Raw genomic sequence first — 21,304 nt, 5'->3', positions numbered from 1 at the left:
TGGGAATATGATAGGTAGATGAACGTGAGGGAGAAGCTGATAGGGTGGAGCAGATAGGTGGGAAGGGAGATGGACAGGTAGGACCGTTAAAGAGGGCAGTTCGGAGTTGGAAGGTTGTATCTGGGACAAGGTCAGGGGAGAGGAAATGGAAATCCTGGTGAAATCCACATTGATCCCATGTGGTTGGAGGGTCCCAAGGCGGAAGGTGCATTCTTCCTCGGTGCCGGGTGGTTAGGGTTTGGTGATGGAAGAAGCCCAGGATCTGCATGTCCTTGGTTGAATGGGAGGGGGAGTCAGTGTTCAGCCACAGGGCGTTGGGGTTGGTTGGTGTGGGTGTCCCAGCGACGTTCTCTGAAATGATCCGCAAGTTGGCATCCTGTCTCCCCGATGTGGAAGAGACCACATTGGTGCAACGGATGCAGTAGATGACGTGTGTGGAAGTACAGGTCAATTTCTGATGGATGTGGAAGGATCCTTTGGGACTTCAGATGGAGGTAACAGGGGTGATGTGGGCACAGGATTTGCACTTCTTGCGATGGCAGGGGAAGGTGCCAGGTGTGGGTTGGTGGAAAGGGGTGGGGATCTGACAGGGGAGTCACGGAGGGAATGGTCTCTCCGAAAGGCCGACGGAGGTGGGGAGGGAAATATATCTCTGGTGGTGGAAATGGCAAAGGATGATGCGATGTCTATAGAGGTTGGTGGGCTGAAAGGTAAGGACCAGGCGGGTTCTGTCTTTGTTGGCATTGGAGAGGTGGGGTTCAAGGGCAGACGAGCAGGAAGTGGAGGAGATGTGCTGGGGGGGACCGCATGGGAGGGGAAAATTGCTGTCCTTGAAGAAGGAGGCCTCTGCTCATTGTCAGGACAATGAGCAGAATTAAAATCAGGGAGGGGCTGTGGGTGTGAAACATACCACTTGGATTTTAACTCTACTTGTCAATTGACATAAAGAGTTACAGTTTCCCTCACCCTCCACCTTCTTAACTCAGTAGCCAGTCACATTAATCTTCCCGATCTATATTTTGTTTTCCAAAAGCATTGAGGATTGTTCCAACTGACCTACACGAAAAACTCAATGCACATTACCAAAAGAACACTGAAAATGTTATTGAAATATTTGTACACTTCTTCATGAAGCCAGTTTACATGATGTCGATATTATTGATGTAGAGATCTCCTTACACTTGCAAGGATGAGATGCTAGTGCTTTGATGCACTTTATCTCTCTATCCATTGGTCATCAGAAACGGTGGAATGATAGCATCGGTGAATCTCAGGAAAACCCTGGAAAACCACTCAGCCTGCAAAAGAGAAAGAATGGGCTGTTGCTTTGTGTAGAGTCCCCTTCATCAAAGTCAGCTTCCCATGTAGACCTAGATAGCCTTTCCATTTCCATCACTAAACTGCTGTGCATTTCCTGCATTTATCTCCGTCACAGAGGCCACTTTTGGAGTACTGCGTCCAGTTCTGGCCTCCCTCCTATCGGAAGGATGTTGTGTAACTTGAAAGGGTTCAGAAAAGATTTACAAGGATGTTGCCAGAATAGAGGATTTGAGCTATGGTGAGAGGCTGAATAGGCTGGGGCTGTTTTCCCTGGAGCATCGGAGGCTAAGGAGTGTCCTGAAAGAGGTTTATAAAATCATGAAAGGTATGGATAAGATAAATAGACAAGGTCTTTTCCCCAGGGTGAGGGGAGTCCAGATCTAGAGGGCATAGGTTTAGTGTGAGAGAGGAAAGGTTTAAAAGGGACCGAAGGGGCAACGTTTTCACACAGAGGGTGGTGCATGTACGGAATGAGCTGCCAAAGGAAGTGGTGGAGGCTGGTACAATTACAGCATTTAAAAGGCACCTGGATGGGTATATGAATAGGGAGGGTTTAGAGGGATATGGGCCAAAAGCTGGTAAATGAGGATAGATTAATTTAGGATATCTGGTCGGCATGGACGGATTGGACTAAAGGATCTGTTTCTGTGCTGTACATCTCTTTGCCCCTATGACTCTTTACAAACCAGCAATTTTCTGAGAGTAGTCAGGGATATAACAGCAGTCAGGCTATCACTGGTGTTAACGTTTTAGGTCTGATTCTGAGGAAGGTCACTCAACATGAAATGTTAACTTTGATTGCACTTCAGAGATGCTGCCAGACCTGCTGAGCGTTTCTAGCAATTTCTATTTTTGTTTCTGATTTACTGCATCCACAGTTCTTCCAGTTTTATATCGGTTGTCACTGGAATTCACAGCAAGCCAAGCAGGACCAAGAGGTGGAGAAATCAACATTTCAGGTGTATCCCTTCTTCAAGACTTTTCCACCTCTTGATGTTGACTGGCTTGTTTTGTTCTTCTGGCTTCCTGCTTGTCTACTTTGGATTCCAGCATCTGCAGTTTTTTTTTTGTCACTGAAATTCATCGGCTAGAATTCCATTGAGCTTCCCTATTCTAACAAAGAATTTGAAAAGCAAATATAGTGTGGCCTCACCAGGGACTGGTAGAGCAGCAAAACCTTGCGGCTGTTAAACTCGATCCCCCTGTTAATGAAAGCCAAAACACCATTTGCTTTCTTAACAACCCTATTCACTTGGGTGGCAACTTTGAGGGATCTATGTACTTGCACACCCAGATCCCTCTGTTCCTCCACACTGGCAAGAATCCTGTCTTTAATCCTGTATTCAGCATTCGAGTTCGACCTTCCAAAATGCATCACTTCGCATTAATCCAGGTTGAATTCCATCTGCCATTTCTCAGCCCAGCTCTGCATCCTGTCTATGTCACGCTGCAGTCTGCAGTAGCCCTCGATACTATCGACGGCACCTCCAACCTTTGTGTCATCTGCAAATTTACTAACCCACCCCTCAACCTCCTCATCCAAGTCATGTATAAAAACTACAAAGAGCAGAGGCCCAAGAACAGAGCCCTGTGGGACCCCACTCAACACTGTCCTCCAGGCAGAATACTTTCCATCTACAACCACACTCTGCCTTCTGTCAGCCAACCACTTCTGAATCCAGATAGTTAAATCTCCCTGTATCCCATACTTCTTGACTTGATGAATGCGCCTACCATGAGGAACCCTAGCAAATGCCTTGCTGAAGTCCATATACACCACATCCACTCGACCATTGTCGACCTGTCTTGACACCTCCTCAAAGAACTCAATAAGATTTGTGAGGCATGACCTGCCCCTCTCAAAGCCATGCTTTGCCAAATAGTCATAAATCCTATCCCTCAGAATTCTTTCCAAAACTTTGCTGACCACAGACGTAAGACTGACTGGTCTGTAATTGCCAGGGATTTCCCTATTCCCCCTCTTGAAAAGAGGAACAACATTCGCCTCCTTCCAATCCTCTGGTATGACTCCTGTGGAGAGTGAGGAGGCAAATATCTTCGCCAGCGGCTTAGCAACCTCCTTTAACGCTTCCCGGAGCAGCCTAGGATAAATCTGATCTGGCCCTGGGGACTTATCAATCTTAATGTTTTCCAAAATTTCTAGCACATCAACTTCATCAATCTTGATCTGGTCAAGGCTGTATCCCAGCAAGTTCTCTTTCCTTGAACCGAAGCAAAAAACTCATTTAGGGCTTCCTCTATCTGCTCCACGCACAAGTTCCCTCCGCTATCCCTGATCAGCCCTAGCTTCTCCCTCATCATTCTCTTATTCCTCACGTATGAGTAAAATGCCTTTGGGTTCTATCTAATCCTTCTTGCCAAGCCTTTTTCATGCTCCCTCCTGGCTCTCCTCAGTCCATTTCTCAGCACCTTTCTAGGAAGCCTGTAATCCTCTAAAGCTGTGTTGGACCCTTGCTACCTCCACCTTACGTAAGCTGCCTTCTTCCTTTTGACAAGAATCTCCTGCTCCTTGGATGCTGCCTGACCTGCTGCGCTTTTCCAGCAACACATTTTCAGCACATGTCTGCTATGCCCTTTCTGTGGAACAATTGCTCCCAGTCTGTACTTCCCAACTCCTGTCAGATTAGTGTCATAATTTGCTTTTCCCCAATTAAATATCTTCCCTCGGTAATTGCTCCTTTCCCTCTCCAAGGCTATGCTAAATGTGAGGCAGTTGTGATCACTGTCACCAAAGTATTCTCCCACCGTGAGATCTGACACTTGTCCTGGCTCATTGCCGAGCACCAAATCCAAAATGGCTGCTCCCCTCGTCGGTCTGTCTACATACTGAGTAAGGAAACCCTCCTGAACATACCTGACACTCCATCCAAACCATCTTCCCAATCGATATTGGGAAAGTTGAAATCACTCATGACTTCAACCCTGCTACTTCTGCATTTTTCCAGAATCTGCCCACCTATGAATTCTTCAATCTCTCTACTGCTATTAGGTGGTCTGTAGAAAACCCCCAATGTGGTGGTTGTTCTCTTGCTGCTCCTAACTTCCACCCATACTGACTCAGTAGACATACCTTCCTCAACATCCTTCGTTTCTGCAGCTATGATGCACCCTCTGATTAGCAATGCTACACCCCCTCCTCTTTATCCCCCTCCCTGTTCTTGGTCCCTGGGATAAGAAAGTGGTCCTAGGTTGAGCAGCTGTGTAAATTGGGACTGTATTCTCTGGATTTTAGAAGAACGAGAGGTGATTTCAATTCAAGATTGTGAAGGAGCTTGAGAGGGTAGGAACTGAGAGGCCATTTACCCTGGCTGGGCTGGGTGTAATGCAGGGCCATATTCTTTGGCTAGAGGTGGGCAATCATTTCAGTTTGAGATGAGGAGAAATTTCTTCCCACAGATGGTGAGTAATCTTCGGAACTCTGTACCCCAGAGGATTGAGTGCTTCATTGTTGAATACATTTAAGGTTGTGATTTTTGGTCTGTTTGGGAATTGACGGAGTAGGTGTGAAAGTGTGAAGCATGTCATCAGCCTTGATCAGATGGAATATCAGAGTGCGCTCAATGGGATTGTCAGTCTACTCCAATTTCTTATGTTCGAGTGTTTTAACCTTGTTTTCCATCTTTAGGTAAACTTTATTTTCTTCATCTGTATCATTCGAATCCTGGTTCAAAAACTCCACTCACCAGATGTTGGGCTCCATGATACCAGTCAATACCTGTAAGTGTTCTGAATGGCTCATTAATGTGTTATAGCAGCACCCATCACCATTGGTTAGACTGATCTTGTCTCAACTATATCTCACACCACAGTTTGTTGGCTGTTAACCTGGCTGTGAGGGAAACTGGAACACCAGTAAACAGCATTAGAATCTAGTGAGGAGACATTAAGGAGATCATCCCTTTGTGAAAGAGTCAAGGACCAGTGGCCATAACTCCAGAATAAAGGATCTCACATTGAAGACAAAGATAAGAATGAATTTCTTCTCTCGGAGGGGAGTGAATCTGTAGATTTTTTTTTTTAATCACCGAGGGCTGTAGAGGCTGGGTCGTTAAGTATATTCACGGCTGAGATCGATTTTTAAATCTGTAAGGGTGATGGAGAAAGTGTGGGAAGGTGGCGTTGAGGATTATCAAATCAGCCATAATCATGCTGAATGGTGGAATATACCCTATGGGCTGAATGGCCTATTCTTACTTCTACATCTCATCATCATATTAACATTTTAAAAAAGAAATTTAAATATCTCATTTTAATAAATAGAACTGTACCACAAAGTTTTACTACTTTTAGCAAAAACAAAAATTGTGTGTAAAAGAATTAATACAAAGCATGGATAGGGTTGAAGATCAGAATCTTTTGCCCAAAGTTGAAATGTCTAATACTAGGAGACATGCATTTAAGGTGAGAGGGGGAGAGTTCAAAGAAGGTGTGAGGGGAAGGTTTTTTACACAGAGTGGTAGGGGTCTGGAAAGTGCTGCCAGGGTTGTGTAGAAGGCAGATACAATAGGGACATTTAAGGGCCTTTTAGATAAACACATGGATAGGCAAGAGATGGAGGGATATGGACCAAGGCGAGGCAGAAGGGATTAACTTAATTTGGCGTCCTGTTTGGCACAGCATCATGGGCTGTAGGGGCTGTTCCTATGCTGCACAGTTCTAAGTACTAATCCCGACACTGTTAATTTAGTATGGGTTAGCATTATGTTATGCGTTGTAGTTTGCTTCCTATCTAACTGAAGAATTCTCTTGCAAGATGTAGAAATCTTGAGGATAGTTGCATCAGTAGGACATAGCCATAACAACGCCACAGTCCCCTGGAGAGTTTTACTTCATTTCAACCATTCTCCGAAGTAAAACTTTAATTCACCCTCTCTTGACTTGTTGATGCTTCTGTATCTTATCAGTTTCTTGGGTACTTTTCTAACACTTGCCACTTTTGGCTGATTGTGATCTTTTTTGCCACAAGACATAGTGAGATGCCCTGTAGACATTTTTTCTTTTTTCAGGAGCTTCAAACTAGAAAATCTTTCAGCCTGTGTTCCATCACAAAGTTCAAACTACGTTCTCAAGTTGCTTTTTTTTTTACCTTCTTTTTTTCTTTCCCTAAACAAGGGGAAAGGAAAAGAAAACTTTCCTCCTCCAAAACACAGCAACACACTGGCACCTGCCACCTCAGAGTCAGTCCCCTGAACTGAGGAGACTCTAAATCTCCTCATTATATCCATACCCCCTCCACTCCCACCTCGTCTTGCCTATCTGCTCCTTGTCATTGGAGAACCTGGCAACTGGTGTCTCCATGTAATAATGACAAATGGATACAATGCCCCACAGAGAAACCTTGTCGATTGGATTCATCCAAGGGCACCGGTAGGTGAAGGTCAACCAACTTGTGGCATTCTTGCCTCGGAGTCAGAAACCTGTGCCTTCAAGCCCCAGTCCAAAGATGTGCAGGTCAGGTGAATTGTCCATGTTAAATTGCCCACAGTGCTAGGTGCATTAGTCAGAGGGAAAATGGAACTGAGTGGGTTACTGGTCGGTGTGGTCGGTGTGGACTTGTTGGGCCGAAGGGCCTGTTTCCACACTGTAATCTAATCTAAATCTAAATCTAAAATCTAAATCTAAATCCAGAGATTATTAACTTTTTGGTTTTCCTGGCTATATTCTTTTCTTCTTTTCTCTAACAACAGCAGTAGTGGGTAGCTGCTTGTGCACCTGAACACAGCTCAAATTCAAAGAAAAAAGAAAAAAAAACGAAATAAACCCAGAAAAACGAACACAAAAAAAAACAAATAAAGAAGACCAAAAATTAAATGTCTTCCTTGACAAGGGGAAAGAAAGGAAACCCTCCTCCTCAGCAAAGACCGACAGCAGCCGCACCCCTTGGCTGTGTGGCCAGCCAGCTCAGAGTAAGTCCCCTGAACTGAGGAGATTTTCATCTCCTGGTTAGATATATTTTCTCAAATGAGGAGATTCTAATCTCCTGGTTTTACTTTTTTTTTAAACCCTTTTTCGCCTGCACTGCCACCTAACAGCGGTAGTGCTTATTTGTTCCCCAGCCCTCATGTTGTGTGTGTGCAGGTGTGAGACACCGTGTAAAACAATGAGCGCATAAATCTTTATTCGTCCGCCACCACCAGGAAGCAAGGAAACACCAGAGTGGCCAGTGACAAGCAGTGCCCTTCTCATCAAGAGCCTCTCCTGCTTAATTTTTTTTTAAGGAGATTGTAATCTCTGGTTATACGTTTTTTTTTTAATTTTCTCCCCAGCACCCATTTTGTGTGTCTGTAGGCATGAGACACCGTGAAAGACAACAGGTGTACACAAGCAGTGCCCTTCACATCAAGAGCCTCTCCTGCTTAATTTTTTTTTAAGGAGATTGTAATCTCTGGTTATACGTTTTTTTTTAATTTTCTCCCCAGCACCCATTTTGTGTGTCTGTAGGCGTGAGACACCGTGAAAGACAACAGGTGTACAAATCTTTATTCAATTTCCCCCACCAGGTAGAAAGAAAACATCAAAGGGCAATGCTGCGTGATCAAACAGTGAAGGGGAGGGCAGGGATTAACTCAAAATAGAGTTGGAGAGGGAAATAATACACTCCACACCCTGTGGTGCCCACCTTTCCCTGAAAATCTCTAGGGTTTGTCTTGTCTATAATTGTTTTCAGCAGTAACACACTAACTATAGCACCAGCCAACACAGAGTCAGTGCTCTAAACTGAGGACACTCTAAATCTCCCGGTTATTTTTTTTTTAGTCAGTGCCCCAAACTGAGGACCTGCCCTTTTATTTTTATCTCTTTTACCCCCACTCTACCCCTTAACTGCGGTAGTGCTTATATTTTTCCCAGCACCCATGTTGTGTGTGTGTGTGCAGGTGTGGGACACAAGGTGCATGAATCTTTATTCAAATTTCCACCACCAGGAAGAAAAGAAACACCCGAGTGGCCAGTGACAAGCAGTGCCCTTCACATCAAAGTGCAATGCTGCGTGATCAAACAGTGAAGGGGAGGGTAGGGACTAAATCAAAATAAAATTGGAGGGGGAAATAATACACTCCACTCCCTGCAGTGCCCACCTTTCCCTGAAAATCGCGAGGGTTTGTCTTGCCAATATTCCACACTGTCAATTGTGAAGTTAATTAGCTGCTTATAGCTCAGGCCTATTGATATAAGTAGTCGTTTGGTTAACTTTACTCAGGCAGCTGCAAATCACAACTGCAACTACCTCTCCCAGCAAACACCCAGATAGATTGAAAATAAAGAGTCTGTCTTAGCTCCACCCAGCTCCATGTCAACACAGTTGCTCTGGGCTATCCTCAAATCAACCTTTTTAAATTGTTTAATTACAGTTTCTTCTTTGATCTACTGAAGTAAATGAGGTTTACAATCTTTTGGGGCTCACTAGATTTTAAAATCAAATTAACTCTTAACTCCTAAAATAAAATATCTCTCTGAACTGTCATTACTGCAAGGATTTCAGACATCACGCCTCCAGTTCTTTAGCTGAGTAGGTCCTCTTGCTGTTTCATAACACATGACTTCATTTAACAAACAAGAGTTACCTTTGAACTGTGATTTCTTTAGCCATCTCCAAAGCCCAGCGTTTTATGCAACAATAATCTTCCCAGAACTAAATTAGTGGGTGGCACGGTGGCACAGTGGTTAGCACTGCTGCCTCACAGCACCAGAGACCCAGGTTCAATTCCCACCTCAGGCTGTGACTGACTGTGTGGAGTTTGCACGTTCTCCCCGTGTCTGCGTGGGTTTCCTCTGGGTGCTCTGGTTTCCTCCCACAGTCCAAAAATGTGCAGGTTAGGTGAATTGGCTGTGCTAAATTGCCCGTAGTGTTAGGTGCAGGGGTAAATGTCTGGGTGGGTTGCGCTTCGGTGGGTCGGTGTGGACTTGTTGGGCTGAAGGGCCAGTTTCCACGCTGTAAGTAATCTAATCTTAAATGTTACCTCAAAAACGTTAACATGAATCAGATATTTGCAATACCAGGACAAAAAAATGCACAAACTCTCCTTAACCAGATTGAGTGGGTGAAAACATAGAAACGAGGGAACAGGAAGAGGCCATTCAGCCTTTCAAGCCTGCACTGACCTTCAATATTGTTGGTTTGCAGCTGCAGCGGGTAATTAAGAAGGCCAATGGAATATTGTCCTTCATTGCCAGAGGGAGGGAGTTTAAAAGTAGGGAGGTTATGCTGCAGCTGTACAGGCCACACCTGGAGTACTGTGTACAATTTTGGTCTCCTTACTTGAGAAAGGACGTACTGGCCCTGGAGGGGGGGGGTGCAGAGGAGATTCACTAGGTTGATTCCAGACAAGACATTGAGTAAACTGGAATGAGACTCATTGGAATTTAGAGGAATGGGGGTTGGGGTGGGGGGATTTCTTATAGAAACACAAAAATTATGAAGGAATACATTAGATTGAAGCAGGGAGGCTGTTTCCACTGACTCATGAAACTAGAACAAGGGGGCAAAGCCTCAAAATAAGGGGAAGCAGATTCAGAATGGAGTTAAGGAGGAACTTCTTCACCCAAAGAGTTGTGAATCTGTGGAATTCCCTGCACAGTGAAGGAGTTGAAGTGACCTCATTAAATGTTTTTAAGACATGAATTGATACATTTTTGAAGAGTAAAGGAATTAAGGGTTAGGGTGAGTGGGCAAGTAAGTGGAGCTGAGTCTGTGATCAGCCGTGACCTTATTAAATGATGGAGCAAGTTCAAGGGGCCAAATGGCCTCCTCCTGCTCCTAGTTCGTATGTTGTAGAATCATAGAGTAATATAACATGGAAACAGGCTCTTTGGCACAGAAAGGTCCATGCTGACCATGCTCTCCACTCAGCTAGTTCCAATTGCCCGCATTTGGTCCATATCCCGCTAAACCCTTCCCATCCATGTACTTATCCAAATGTTTTCTAAATGTTGCTATTGTACCTGCCTTAACCATTTTGTCTGGCAGCCCACTCCATACCCGCACCACTCTCTGTGTGAAGAAGTTGCCCTTCAGGTCCTTCCTAAACCTTTCCCCTCTCACCTTAACCCTGTGCCCTCTAGTTTTCAATTTCCCATCCCTGGGAAAAAGACTATATACATAGATCCTATCTATGCCCGTCATGATTGTACACGCCTCAATAAGGTCACCCCTCATTCTCCTCCGTTCCAAGGAATAAAGTCAGATCCTGGCCAACCTCTCCCCGTAACTCAGGCCTACCCGTCCTGGCAACATCCTTGTAAATCTTCTTCACCCTCTTTCCAGTTTACCTAAGCCTTTCCTGTAACAGGATGACTAAAACTATACACGATACTCCACGTGTGGCCCCACCAGCACCTTTACAACTGCAACATAACGTCCCAACTCCTATACTCAGTGCCTCGACTGATGAAGGCCAGCATGCTAAATGCTTCTTCACCACTCTGTCTACCTGTGACACTGCTTTCAAAGAACTATGTACTTGTACTCCTCGGTCCCTCTGTTCCACAACACACCTCAGCACCTTACCATTTACTGTACAAGTCCTACCTTGGTTTGACTTACAAGGTGCAACACCTCACACTTATCTGTATTAACGTCCTTTTGTCAGTCCTCAGCTCACTTCCCCATCTGATCCAGATTCCTCTGTAATTTTTGATAACCTTTTCTCGCTGTCAACGATAGTATCATCCACAAACTAACTAACCATGCCTTGTACTTTCACATCCAGATCATTTTAGATTAGATTCCCTACAGAATGGAAACAGTCATTTGGCCCAGCAAATCCAAACCAACCCTGCAAAGAGTAACCACCCAGACCCATTCCCCTACCTGGTTAAAAGCAAATTACTGCGGATGCTGGAATCTGAAACCAAAAGAGAAAATGCTGGAAAATCTCAGCATGTCTGGCAGCATCTGTAAGGAGAGAAAAGAGCTGACGTTTCAAGTCTAACTGACCCTTTGTCAAAGCTGGTTGCCTGGTCTGGAGGGAAGGTCTTATGAGGAAAGACTGAGGGACTTGGGTCTGTTTCATTGGAAAGAAGAAGGCTAAGAGGGGATTTGATAAAGATGTACAAGATGATCAGAGGATTAGGTAGGGTAGACAGTGAGTCTTTTTTCCAGAATGATGACGTCAACTTGTACGAGGGGGCATAGCTACAAATTGAGGGGTAGGCAAAGGTGAGGACTGCAGATGCTGGAAACCAGAGTTTAGATCAGAGTGGTGCTGGAAAAGCACAGCAGGTCAGGCAGTATCCGAGGAGCAGGAACATCGATTTTCCTGCTCCTCGGATGCTGCCTGACCTGCTGTGCTTTCCCAGCACCACTCTGATCTAAACACAAATTGAGGGGTGATAGATTTAAAACAGATATCAGAGGCAGGTTCTTTACTCAGAGAGTGGTAAGGGTGTGGAATGCCCTACCTGCCAATGTGGTTAACTCAGCCACATTAGGGAGATTTAAATAATCCTTGGATAAGCACATGGATGATGATGGGCTAGTGTAGGGGGATGGGCTTAGATTAGTTCACAGGTCAGCACAACATTGAGGACCGCAGGGCCTGTTCTGTGCTGTATTGTTCTACGTTCTACCCTATACTTACCCCTGACTACACCTAACACGATGGGCAACTTAGCATGGCCAATTCACCCTGACCTGCACATCTTTGGATTGTGGGAGGAAACCGGAGCACCCGGAGGGAAAGCCACGCAGACACGGGGAGAATGTGCAAACTCCACACAGACAGTCGCCCGAGGCTGGAATCGAACCCGGGTACATGGTTCTGTGAGGCAGCAGTGCTAACCACTGAGCCACCGTGCCGCCCTTTATGTAAATAATAAATAACATAGATTCAAACATTTGTTCTTATATGAGCTGGTCCTCTGCTTCCATGTGATATTCCTGAATTTGAGGCCAAATTGATACAGGAAGAATAATACCTGGGGGAGGAAGGGGAAACCTGCAATTTCAGGAGATGGTGAACTTGAAGGTGGGAAGGGCATTTAATTATGCAAGTGATGGTGCCCAATCCTAGCCATTAAGTTCTGTGTGGTCAACTTTCCTGCCTTGCTGTCAATTGAACTGCTTACGTGACCAATTCAGGACCATTTAAGGGCCTCATCCCACCATCCATTGGCATTAACCCACAGCTGTGAGTCGGCCTGTAGCCGAGCATGTTCGAGAACTGATACCCGGACGGTAGCTCATCCCCCTGGGGTGCGGAGTCCTCCAAAGAAAGGCAGTCAGTGACTGATCAAGGAACTTAACATAGAGCAGCAGGGGTTGTATACTGGGAGCCAGTACCCTAACCGTGCTTCCTATTCTTATCCTGGTCCCATCTCGCTGATCCCATCTTGGGAAAACTCCCACCTACAAATCCTTTATCTCAGTCCTGGATCTTCCGTGAACCTGGAACTCTGGGGATGCTCTCCTTGTATCTCCCCATGGTGAAGCGCAAGCCTCAGGGTCTTGCTTCCAGGTGACAATCTGCTGGTGCCTTGAAAATGCCTGATTCTCCAAACGGTCGCTGAGAATGCCTCAGTAATATACAAAGGGACAAACAAAGTAGGAAGGTATGACAAACATTTGAGCCTGCTGTGCCATTCAATAAGATCAATTTGCCTATTGAGTGGGGAATAAACAAAATCAGAAGTTGCTGGCAAAGCTCAGCAAGCCTAGCAGCATCTTAGAGAGAAATCAATTAAAGTTCCAGGTTGAGTGACCTTCCTCAGAACAGCGGGAAATAAAGATGGATTGCACAAGAAATAACAAAAGAGATAGAAAAGGAAAAGTTTTAAAATATATCAGTGTTTCCATTTTAAAAATGTGGGACAATTAACAGATGAAGGAATGCGACTCCACACTTGAGAATGGTGCCAACAGTAATTGACACTTTGCACACTGTCAAAATAATCACCGGCTCCTAATTCAGGCTGAATTAGAAATGTGCAAACCTTGAATGCTTTCAAGATAGGCTCCATGCATCACCAATATTTTGTGATGAGTTTATCTTGTAACTTTTTGACATTCATTCACAGGACGTGTGGGGTGGTCTTGAACCCAGTTGTCTGAAGGCTCTAAAGAAGTGGTTTCTTTTCTTCCCCTTTTACAGGAGGCTTGCAAAGTCAACTCTTCTGCTAATTCCTCTTTTTGGAGTCAATTACATTGTGTTTGCATTCTTCCCTGACAACTTTGAAGTGGAAATAAAACTGGTTTTTGACCTCATTCTCGGCTCTTTTCAGGTAAGACATTCTATATTTCATCGCGCACCCTGATATTATAAACAGGAAACCCGTTGTATATAGAGCAGCAGTAGGTCCATTCAGTCCCTTTCATCATTCTCCTCTCTCAATCTATTGCCAATCTACCTTCCTGTTTTCAGTCCCAAAGTTAGAAATGTCACATTTATACTACATCTGCCATGCATTTGCCCACTCACCTAACTTGTCCAAATCATTCCATATCATCCTCACCGCTCACCCACCCACCTAGCTTTATTTCATCTGCAAATTGTGAGGCATTACATTTAGTTCCCTCATCTAAATCATTAATATACATTGTGAATAGCTGGAGTCCTAACACTGATCCCTGTCACTCGCTGTAGTTCAGAAAAAGACTTGTTTACTTCTAGTTTTTGTTTCCTGTCTGCCAAGCAGTTTTCTTTTTAAACCCACTTCAATACTCTGCCCCAATCCCAGGAATTTTAATTTTACACGTTAATCTGTGATTGGACACTTTGTCAAAAGTCTTCTGAAAGTCCAAATAAACCACATCCACTGTCTCCCCTCATCAACCCTCTGACTTATGTCTTTGAAAAACTCGAGTAGCTTTGTCAAGCATGGTTTCCCTTTTACAAATATATGCTGACACTGTCCAGTCATGCCACTGTTTTCCAAATGCTCAGCTATTTGCATGTTCACCATTGCCTTTCCACCATCATCTCTTTCACTAACTTTCCCCAATCTATCATAGCCAACTTGCATATCATTCCAATTTAATGCCCTCCATTTAGATTCAGGACCATAGTCTCAGAATCAACCAAGTCACTTGCCATCTTGATGAAGAATTCTATCATGTTGTGATCGCTCATCCCTTCATTTACAACTCATTCTCAAAGCCAACTGCTTTTAATATTTATTCACTTGTGGGACGTGACCATTATTGGCTGGGCCAGCATTTATTGCCTGTCACTAGTTGCTCCTTGAGAAGGTGGGGGTGAGATGCCTTCTTGATCTGCTGCAGTCCACCTGCTGTGGGTTGACTCATAACACCCTTAGGGAGGAAATTCCAGGAATTTGACCCAGCAACAGTGAAGGAACGGTGATATATTTCCAAGTCAGGATGGTGAGTGGCTTGGAGGGGAACTTGCAGGTGGTGGTGTTCCCATGTATCTGCTGCCCTTGTCCTTCTTGCTGGAAGTGGTCATGGGTTTGGAAGGCGCTGTCTGAGGATCTTTGGTGAATTTCTATTGTGCAATCTTGTAGATAGTACACGCTGCTACTCCTGAATGTTGATGGTGGAGGGAGTGGATGTTTGTGGATGTGGTGCCAATTAAGTGGACTGCTCTGTGATGGTAACACCATTGAATGTCAAGAGGCAGTGGTTAGATTCTCTCTTCTTGGAGATGGTCATTGTCTGGCACTTGTGTGATGCGAATGTTGCTAGTTTGATTCAAGGACTATCTCTAACAAGTGAATCGAACCATGTCCCCTTCATATTCAAGATCTCAAAGAAATGCTGGAAGGGGATCAGAGCTGGGAATGAAATATGCAAAGTTCATGTCATACTGAAAGGACAGGTAGGTGGGCAGAGTTGCCTTGTTTAGCAATTTAAGTTTGCTAAAAAAAAAGTTATATAGCGTTGGAAAGCGTAGAATCTGTGTCAGTTGAGTTGAGGAATTGGAAAAGGAGAAAGATCTTGATGGGAGCAGTGGGGCAGAAAATAAATCAGGAGATAGAAAAGGCATGTAAGAAAGGCACTACTACCATTATCAAAGGGACTGGGAAAATCAGGTCGGTCGTGGATCCCAAGAAAAGGAATTTGTGGAATGTCTGCAAGACGTTTTTTTTTGGAGCAGCTTGTGGTAGATCCCACTAGGGAACAGGCAGTGCTGGATTTGCTGATGTGTAACGAGGCAGACTTGATTAGGGAGCTCAAGGTGAAGGAACCCCTAGGGGGCAGTGACCATAATAAGACAAGACACACCCTTCAGTTTGAGAGGGAGAAGCTGGAATCAGATGCAATGGTATTACAGTTGAGTAAACGTAATGACGAAGACATGAAGGATCTGGCTGGAGTTGATTGGAAGGGAAGCAGCAATTGCAGGAATTTCTGTTGTAATTCAGGAGGCACAGCAGAAATTCATCCCAAGGAAGGAGAAGCATATTAAGGGTAAGTTGAGGAAACTATGACTGTAAAGGGAAGTTCGGAACAGTATAAAAGCAAAAGGAAAAGCGCACATTGTGGTGAAGATTAGTAGTAAGTGGACAGTTGGGAAGCCTACTTTTTAAAAAAAGCAGCAGAGGACAGCACTACACCACTCCCACACCACTCGAACTGCAGGGGTTCAAAAGGTAGCTCACCACCACCTTCTGGGCAATTGGAATGGGCAGTAAACGCTGGCTTGGCTAGTGATGGCTGCAAACTGTGAAAGAATTTATAAAGTAAGTCATACAGATGAATAGCATGGAAGCAGACCCTTCGGTCCAGCTCGACCATGCCAACCAGATATCCCAACCTAATCTAGTCCCATTTGCCAGCACATGGCCCATATTCCTCTGAACCCTTCCTATTCATATACCCATCCAGATGCCTTTTAAATGCTGTAATTGTACCAGCCTCCACCACTTCCTCTGGCAGCTCATTCCATACATGCACCACCCTCTGTGTGAAAAAGTTGTCCCTTAGATCCCTTTTATATCTTTCTCGTCTCACTTTAAGCCTATACCCTTAAGTTTTGTTCACACCTACACTGGGGAAAAATACCTTGTCTATTCACCCTATCCATGCCCCTCATGACTTTATAAACCTCTATAAGGTCACCCCTCAGCCTCTGACGATCCAGGCAAAACAGCCCCAGCCTGTTCAACCTCTCTCTGTAGCTGAAACCCTCCAACTCTGGCAAATTCCTTGTAAATCTTTTCTGAACCCTTTCAAGTTTCACAACGTCTTTTCCATAGCTGGGAGACCAGAACTGACCACAATATTCCAAAAGTGATCTAACCAATGCAAGATGACCTCCCGACTCCTGTACTCAATGCTCTGACCAATAAAGGAAACTATACCAAATGCCCTCTTCACTATCCTATTGACCTGGGACTCTGATTTTAAGGAACTGTGAACCTGCACTCCAAAGTCTTTGTTCGGCAACACTGCCCAGAAATTTACCACTAAGCGTATAAGTCCTGCCTTGAATTGCCCGACCTAAATGCTGAAAATGTGTTGCTGGAAAAGCGCAGCAGGTCAGGCAGCATCCAAGGAGCAGGAGAATCAACGTTTCAGGCATCAGCCCTTCTTCAGGAGCTCTCCTGCTCCTTTGATGCTGCCTGACCTGCGCTTTTCCAGCAACACATTTTCAGCTCTGATCTCCAGTCCTCACGTTCGACCTAAATGCTGGCAGAGTTTGTAATTAAGTCAATCACGTGGTTGAACTTTAATCTATCTGTTAATATCTTGCAAGCAGGTGCTGATTAATCGTTTTTCTTGTTTTCAGTCTTTGTTGCGGTAGATTCGCGAGGTCAAATCATGGATTGTACCTTGTGCAGATGATGAAACATTGCCCTTGTGATAATAATGATTTCCACTTGATATGTTCCATAGGGTTTCATTGTAGCTGTGCTGTACTGCTTCCTTAATGGAGAGGTAAGAGAATCAGTGACATAGATAGAGATTTGAGTATTTATTGATTTCCAAAAGTTACTCGATACAGTACCACACATCACACTTCTGAAGAATGTTATTGGCTGTGGAATCAAAGGGACAGTAGTCGAATTGATATGAAATGGCGTGAGTGATAGGGGAACAGAGAGTCATGGTCAGGCTGAAGGAAAATTAGCATTGAAGTTCCCCAGGGATTGGTATTGGGACTGTTGCTTTTCTTGTTATGTATAAATGATCTGGATCTTGGCGTGCAAATTTCAACATTTGTGGAGGATACAAATCTTGGAATTATTTTAAACAGTGAAGCAGATAGAGCAGTAGAGTGGGCAGAGGTTATAAACTCTTCCACCTACTCTGTCAGGCAGAAGAAACAAAAGCTTAAACACACAAACAAGAGATTCAAGAACAGTAGTAGACTTCTGAATGGACCTCTCAAACTTTAAATTTAATGTTGGTCTTGCTGTTTGTGTGCCTTCTCTGCAGCGGTAACACTGTATTCCTCGCTGTGTTCTATTACCCTGATGCACCCTAACGTATGGTATGATCTGCCTGTGATGCACGCAAAACAAACTTTTCACTGTACTTAGGTACATGTGACAATAATAAATCAGATCAAATCAAAAATCAGAAGACAGATGAAGTTCAATGTGGAGAAGTGTGAGGTGATGCATTTTTGTACAAGGACGTGGAAACTGAGGAATAAAAACAGTGTACTACTCCAAAGGAACTGCAGGAACAGAAAGACCTGGCTGTGTATGTCCATGAGTCATGAAATGTGACAGGACAGGCAGAGAGAAGAGTTAATAAAGCCCACGTTATTCTAGGATCGCTTAATATGATTCTCCCACAAGGGGGGCTATGCTGCATTGACCCTGTCAAGCTGCCTAAGAATCTTGTGTGGTTCATAAAGGTCACCTTCCTTCTGAACCCCAATGAGGACCAACTTACTCACCCTCTCCTCATAAACAAATCCCTCCAACCACTTTACAAGACACGTGTTGAATCACAGCTGGAATATTGTGAGCAGATTTGGTTTCCTCATGTAAGGGAAGATATTCCGTCATTGGAGGCAGTCCAGAGAGGGTACACTTAGCTGATTCCACGTATGGAGGAGAGGTTGAGTACGTTGGGCCTATGCTCATTGGAGTTTGAAAGAATGAGAGGAAACCTTACTGAAACGTACAAGATTCTTGGGGGATTTGACAGGGTAGATGCTAAAAGGTTGTTTCCCGTTGTGGGAGAGTCTCAGAATAAGGGGGTTACACGTGTATGACAGAGGTGCGGAGGAATTTCTTCTTTCAGAGGCGAGTGAATCTGAATGAATGGATGATTTATTGTCACCTGTATTTTACAGTGAAATATAACACAGTAAAAAAAACTTTCATTTGTCGCCATTTTAGATTAGATTCCCTACAATGTCGAAACAGGCCCTTCAGCCCAACCAGTCCATACCGACCCTCCGAAGAGTAACCCACCCAGACCCATTTCCTTCTGACTAATGTACCTAACACTATGAACAATTTAACATGGCCAATTCACCCTAACCTGCACATCTTTGAACTGTGTGTGGAAACCCATACAGACACAGGGAGAATGTGCAAACTCTACACACAGTTGTCCCAGGCTGGGATCAAATCCAGATCCCTGGCACTGTGAGGCAGCAGTGCTAACCACTGAGCCACCGTTCCACCCGAAGCAGTTTAAGAATAAGGGAAAATGTAAAGATATAGCTTAATTTAAAAAGTCCGGATTCTGAACCGGCTCAGTACCACCACCACCTCGCCCGACCCAACTACTATTGAAGTCGCTGACCATCCTGTGCCATCTTTCATTGCTAGGCCAAGTCACCTTCACCACCACCTGTACCAGGCACACCAATTGCTGGAGACTATCGCTGAGTTGATGGTGTCATGGTGCCGTCCCTCCATTGCTTTGCCGCTGTCAGCACTGGACCGAGCCAACAACCAAGTTGCCAATCTTGAGGTGCCATCTTTTGTCGCTGGGTCTACCTTTGGCTGCCATTGCCTCAAGGATCTCTCTCCTCCACGCTGTGGAATCTGTGGAATTCTTTACCACAGAGCGCTGGTGTGGCTGGGTTGTTAAGTAAGTTAAAAGCTGAGGTAGACAGATTTTTAGTCAGGAAGGGAAGTGAGGATTATGGGGAAAAGGCGGGAAAGTGGAGTTGAGGATTACCAAATCAATCATGACTCAGTGGGCCAAATAGCCAGAGATACCTGCTCCTCTATTTGATGGTCTTCTCATTGATGTTGTCACCTGTGTGTAGGTCCAGTCGGAGCTGAAGAGGAAATGGAGGCGATGGCATATTGACAGGTATGTAGGAGGGGACCTGAAGTACCACCATCCGTCCATGGGCAGCAATGGCACCAACTGCACCACCCAGATCTCGATGCTCACCAAGTGCAGTCCCAAGACCAGATCATCGAGCTTTCAAGCCGAGTCTTCCATTGCATAGCATGACGCATCTCCCCTTCCAGGGTTTGGTTGAACATTAAATTACACGCAATCCCGAAGAGGAATCCAACAAAAAGAAACGATACACGCAAAGCTTCATAATGCTGAGTTGATGTGAAAGCTTATGTTCCTGGGGAAGTGAAGCACATCCTCCCAAGAGGTGGGAATTGAGCGGAATTTCATGGCTAAGAATTGCCCTGCTTTTTAAAAGAAAAAAGATGGGGTGGCCATCTTCAGCTGGGACAAGATTGGCTTTGCAGGCAGTGGTCGTTTGCAGGAAACCAAATCTCAAAAGTTTCAATGATTGACAAATGGACAAAGGTAAATTATTATATAGTTGCTCAGTTTTTCTCGGAACTCAATGCTCAAATCTCGACCCTACACCTGACTGCAGGTAACCTGACCCTACAACCTGACTGCCGGTAACCTGCCTGTAACCTGACCCTACACCTGACTGCCGGTAACCTGCCTGTAACCTGACTGCCTGTAACCTGACCCTACAACCTGACTGCCTGTAACCTGACCCTACAACCTGACTGCCGGTAACCTGACCCTACAACCTGACTGCCTGTAACCTGACTGTTCCTTTTATCCACCACTCATTAAAACCTACCTCTTTTGACAGAGCTTTTAGTCAACTTTCCTGATCTCCCATTATGGAGCATTGAGTTATATCTTGCTTTCTAATGCTCCTGTAAAACAACTAAAGGCATTTTTATATAGATGCATAGAAAATAGGAGCAGGAGAATTTGATCTGTATGATCATGGCTGATCGTCCAACCCACTATCTCCCCATACCCTTTAATCCCTTTAGACCTAAGAATTATTTTGTAATTATACAGTCCTTTTCACATAACAACAAGTTGTGTGTCACCCAGGTTTAAGATTCCTGTTCTTGAAGCAAAAGACAAGGTTCCAGCTTTCTTCTGTGAAATTCTTTCCATTTTGATCAATCTGTTTTTCCACAAGTTGATGCCATTGTACAGGGTGTCCCATAGGAGGGCATGCAAAATGAAGTTGTGCTAATTTCCCATCAGAGTATTATAGAATCTTAGAATCACTACGGTCTGGAAGCAGTCTATTCGGCCCATTGAGATCACACTGACCCCTCTGAAGAGCATCCCATTCCTCCCTTAGCATTCCCTATGGCTAATCCATCCAGCCTGCCCATCCCTGGACACTATGGGCAAATTCACATTGCCAGTCCACCTACCCTACACCTCTTTGGACTGTGGGTGGAAACCAGAGCACCCGGAGGAAACCCACATAGACACTGGGAGAAAGTGCAAACTCCACACAGTCCATTACAGTATTGGAAAATTTAAGTTACTTCAGTCAATGAAACTTTATAAAGAGCAGATTTTTCTTCTAACACGCACTCTCAATTTATGATGGTAATGTTTTTGATTTTCAATAGCCTTTTGATCTTGGGAAATAAGAATTGCTGAATAGGTCAACATTTGACCTTGAAAAAGGGTCTGGTTAATGCTGTCAACTCTGGGACCAAAAGAGAAAATGCTGGAAAATCTCAGCAGGTTTGGCAGCATCTGTAAGGAGAGAAAAGAGCTGACGTTTCAAGTCTAACTGACCCTTTGTCAAAGCTGTGCTTTTCCAGTGCTACACTTTTTGACGGGAGA

At 44.5% G+C, this 21,304-nt stretch overlaps 1 protein-coding gene across 1 annotated transcript in view; it reads left to right on the top strand.

Moving 5' to 3' along the window:
• Nucleotides 1-19,688, top strand: part of LOC122550159 (vasoactive intestinal polypeptide receptor-like) — an 89,084-nt gene extending 69,396 nt beyond the window's left edge. Inside the window, exons 10-13 of the mRNA XM_043690842.1 lie at nt 4,967-5,058; nt 13,428-13,557; nt 17,135-17,176; nt 19,479-19,688. Of these exons, the coding sequence (XP_043546777.1) occupies nt 4,967-5,058; nt 13,428-13,557; nt 17,135-17,176; nt 19,479-19,667 (453 nt within the window). The 3' untranslated portion in view covers nt 19,668-19,688. The remainder of the gene's footprint in view (nt 1-4,966; nt 5,059-13,427; nt 13,558-17,134; nt 17,177-19,478) is intronic.
• The last annotated feature ends 1,616 nt before the right edge of the window (nt 19,689-21,304 follow it).

Source organism: Chiloscyllium plagiosum, chromosome 5 (genome assembly GCF_004010195.1).
Source record: "Chiloscyllium plagiosum isolate BGI_BamShark_2017 chromosome 5, ASM401019v2, whole genome shotgun sequence".
Taxonomy (NCBI): domain Eukaryota; kingdom Metazoa; phylum Chordata; class Chondrichthyes; order Orectolobiformes; family Hemiscylliidae; genus Chiloscyllium; species Chiloscyllium plagiosum.
Note: the sequence above shows the minus strand (reverse complement) of the source record. Positions and strands in the feature narration are given on the sequence as shown.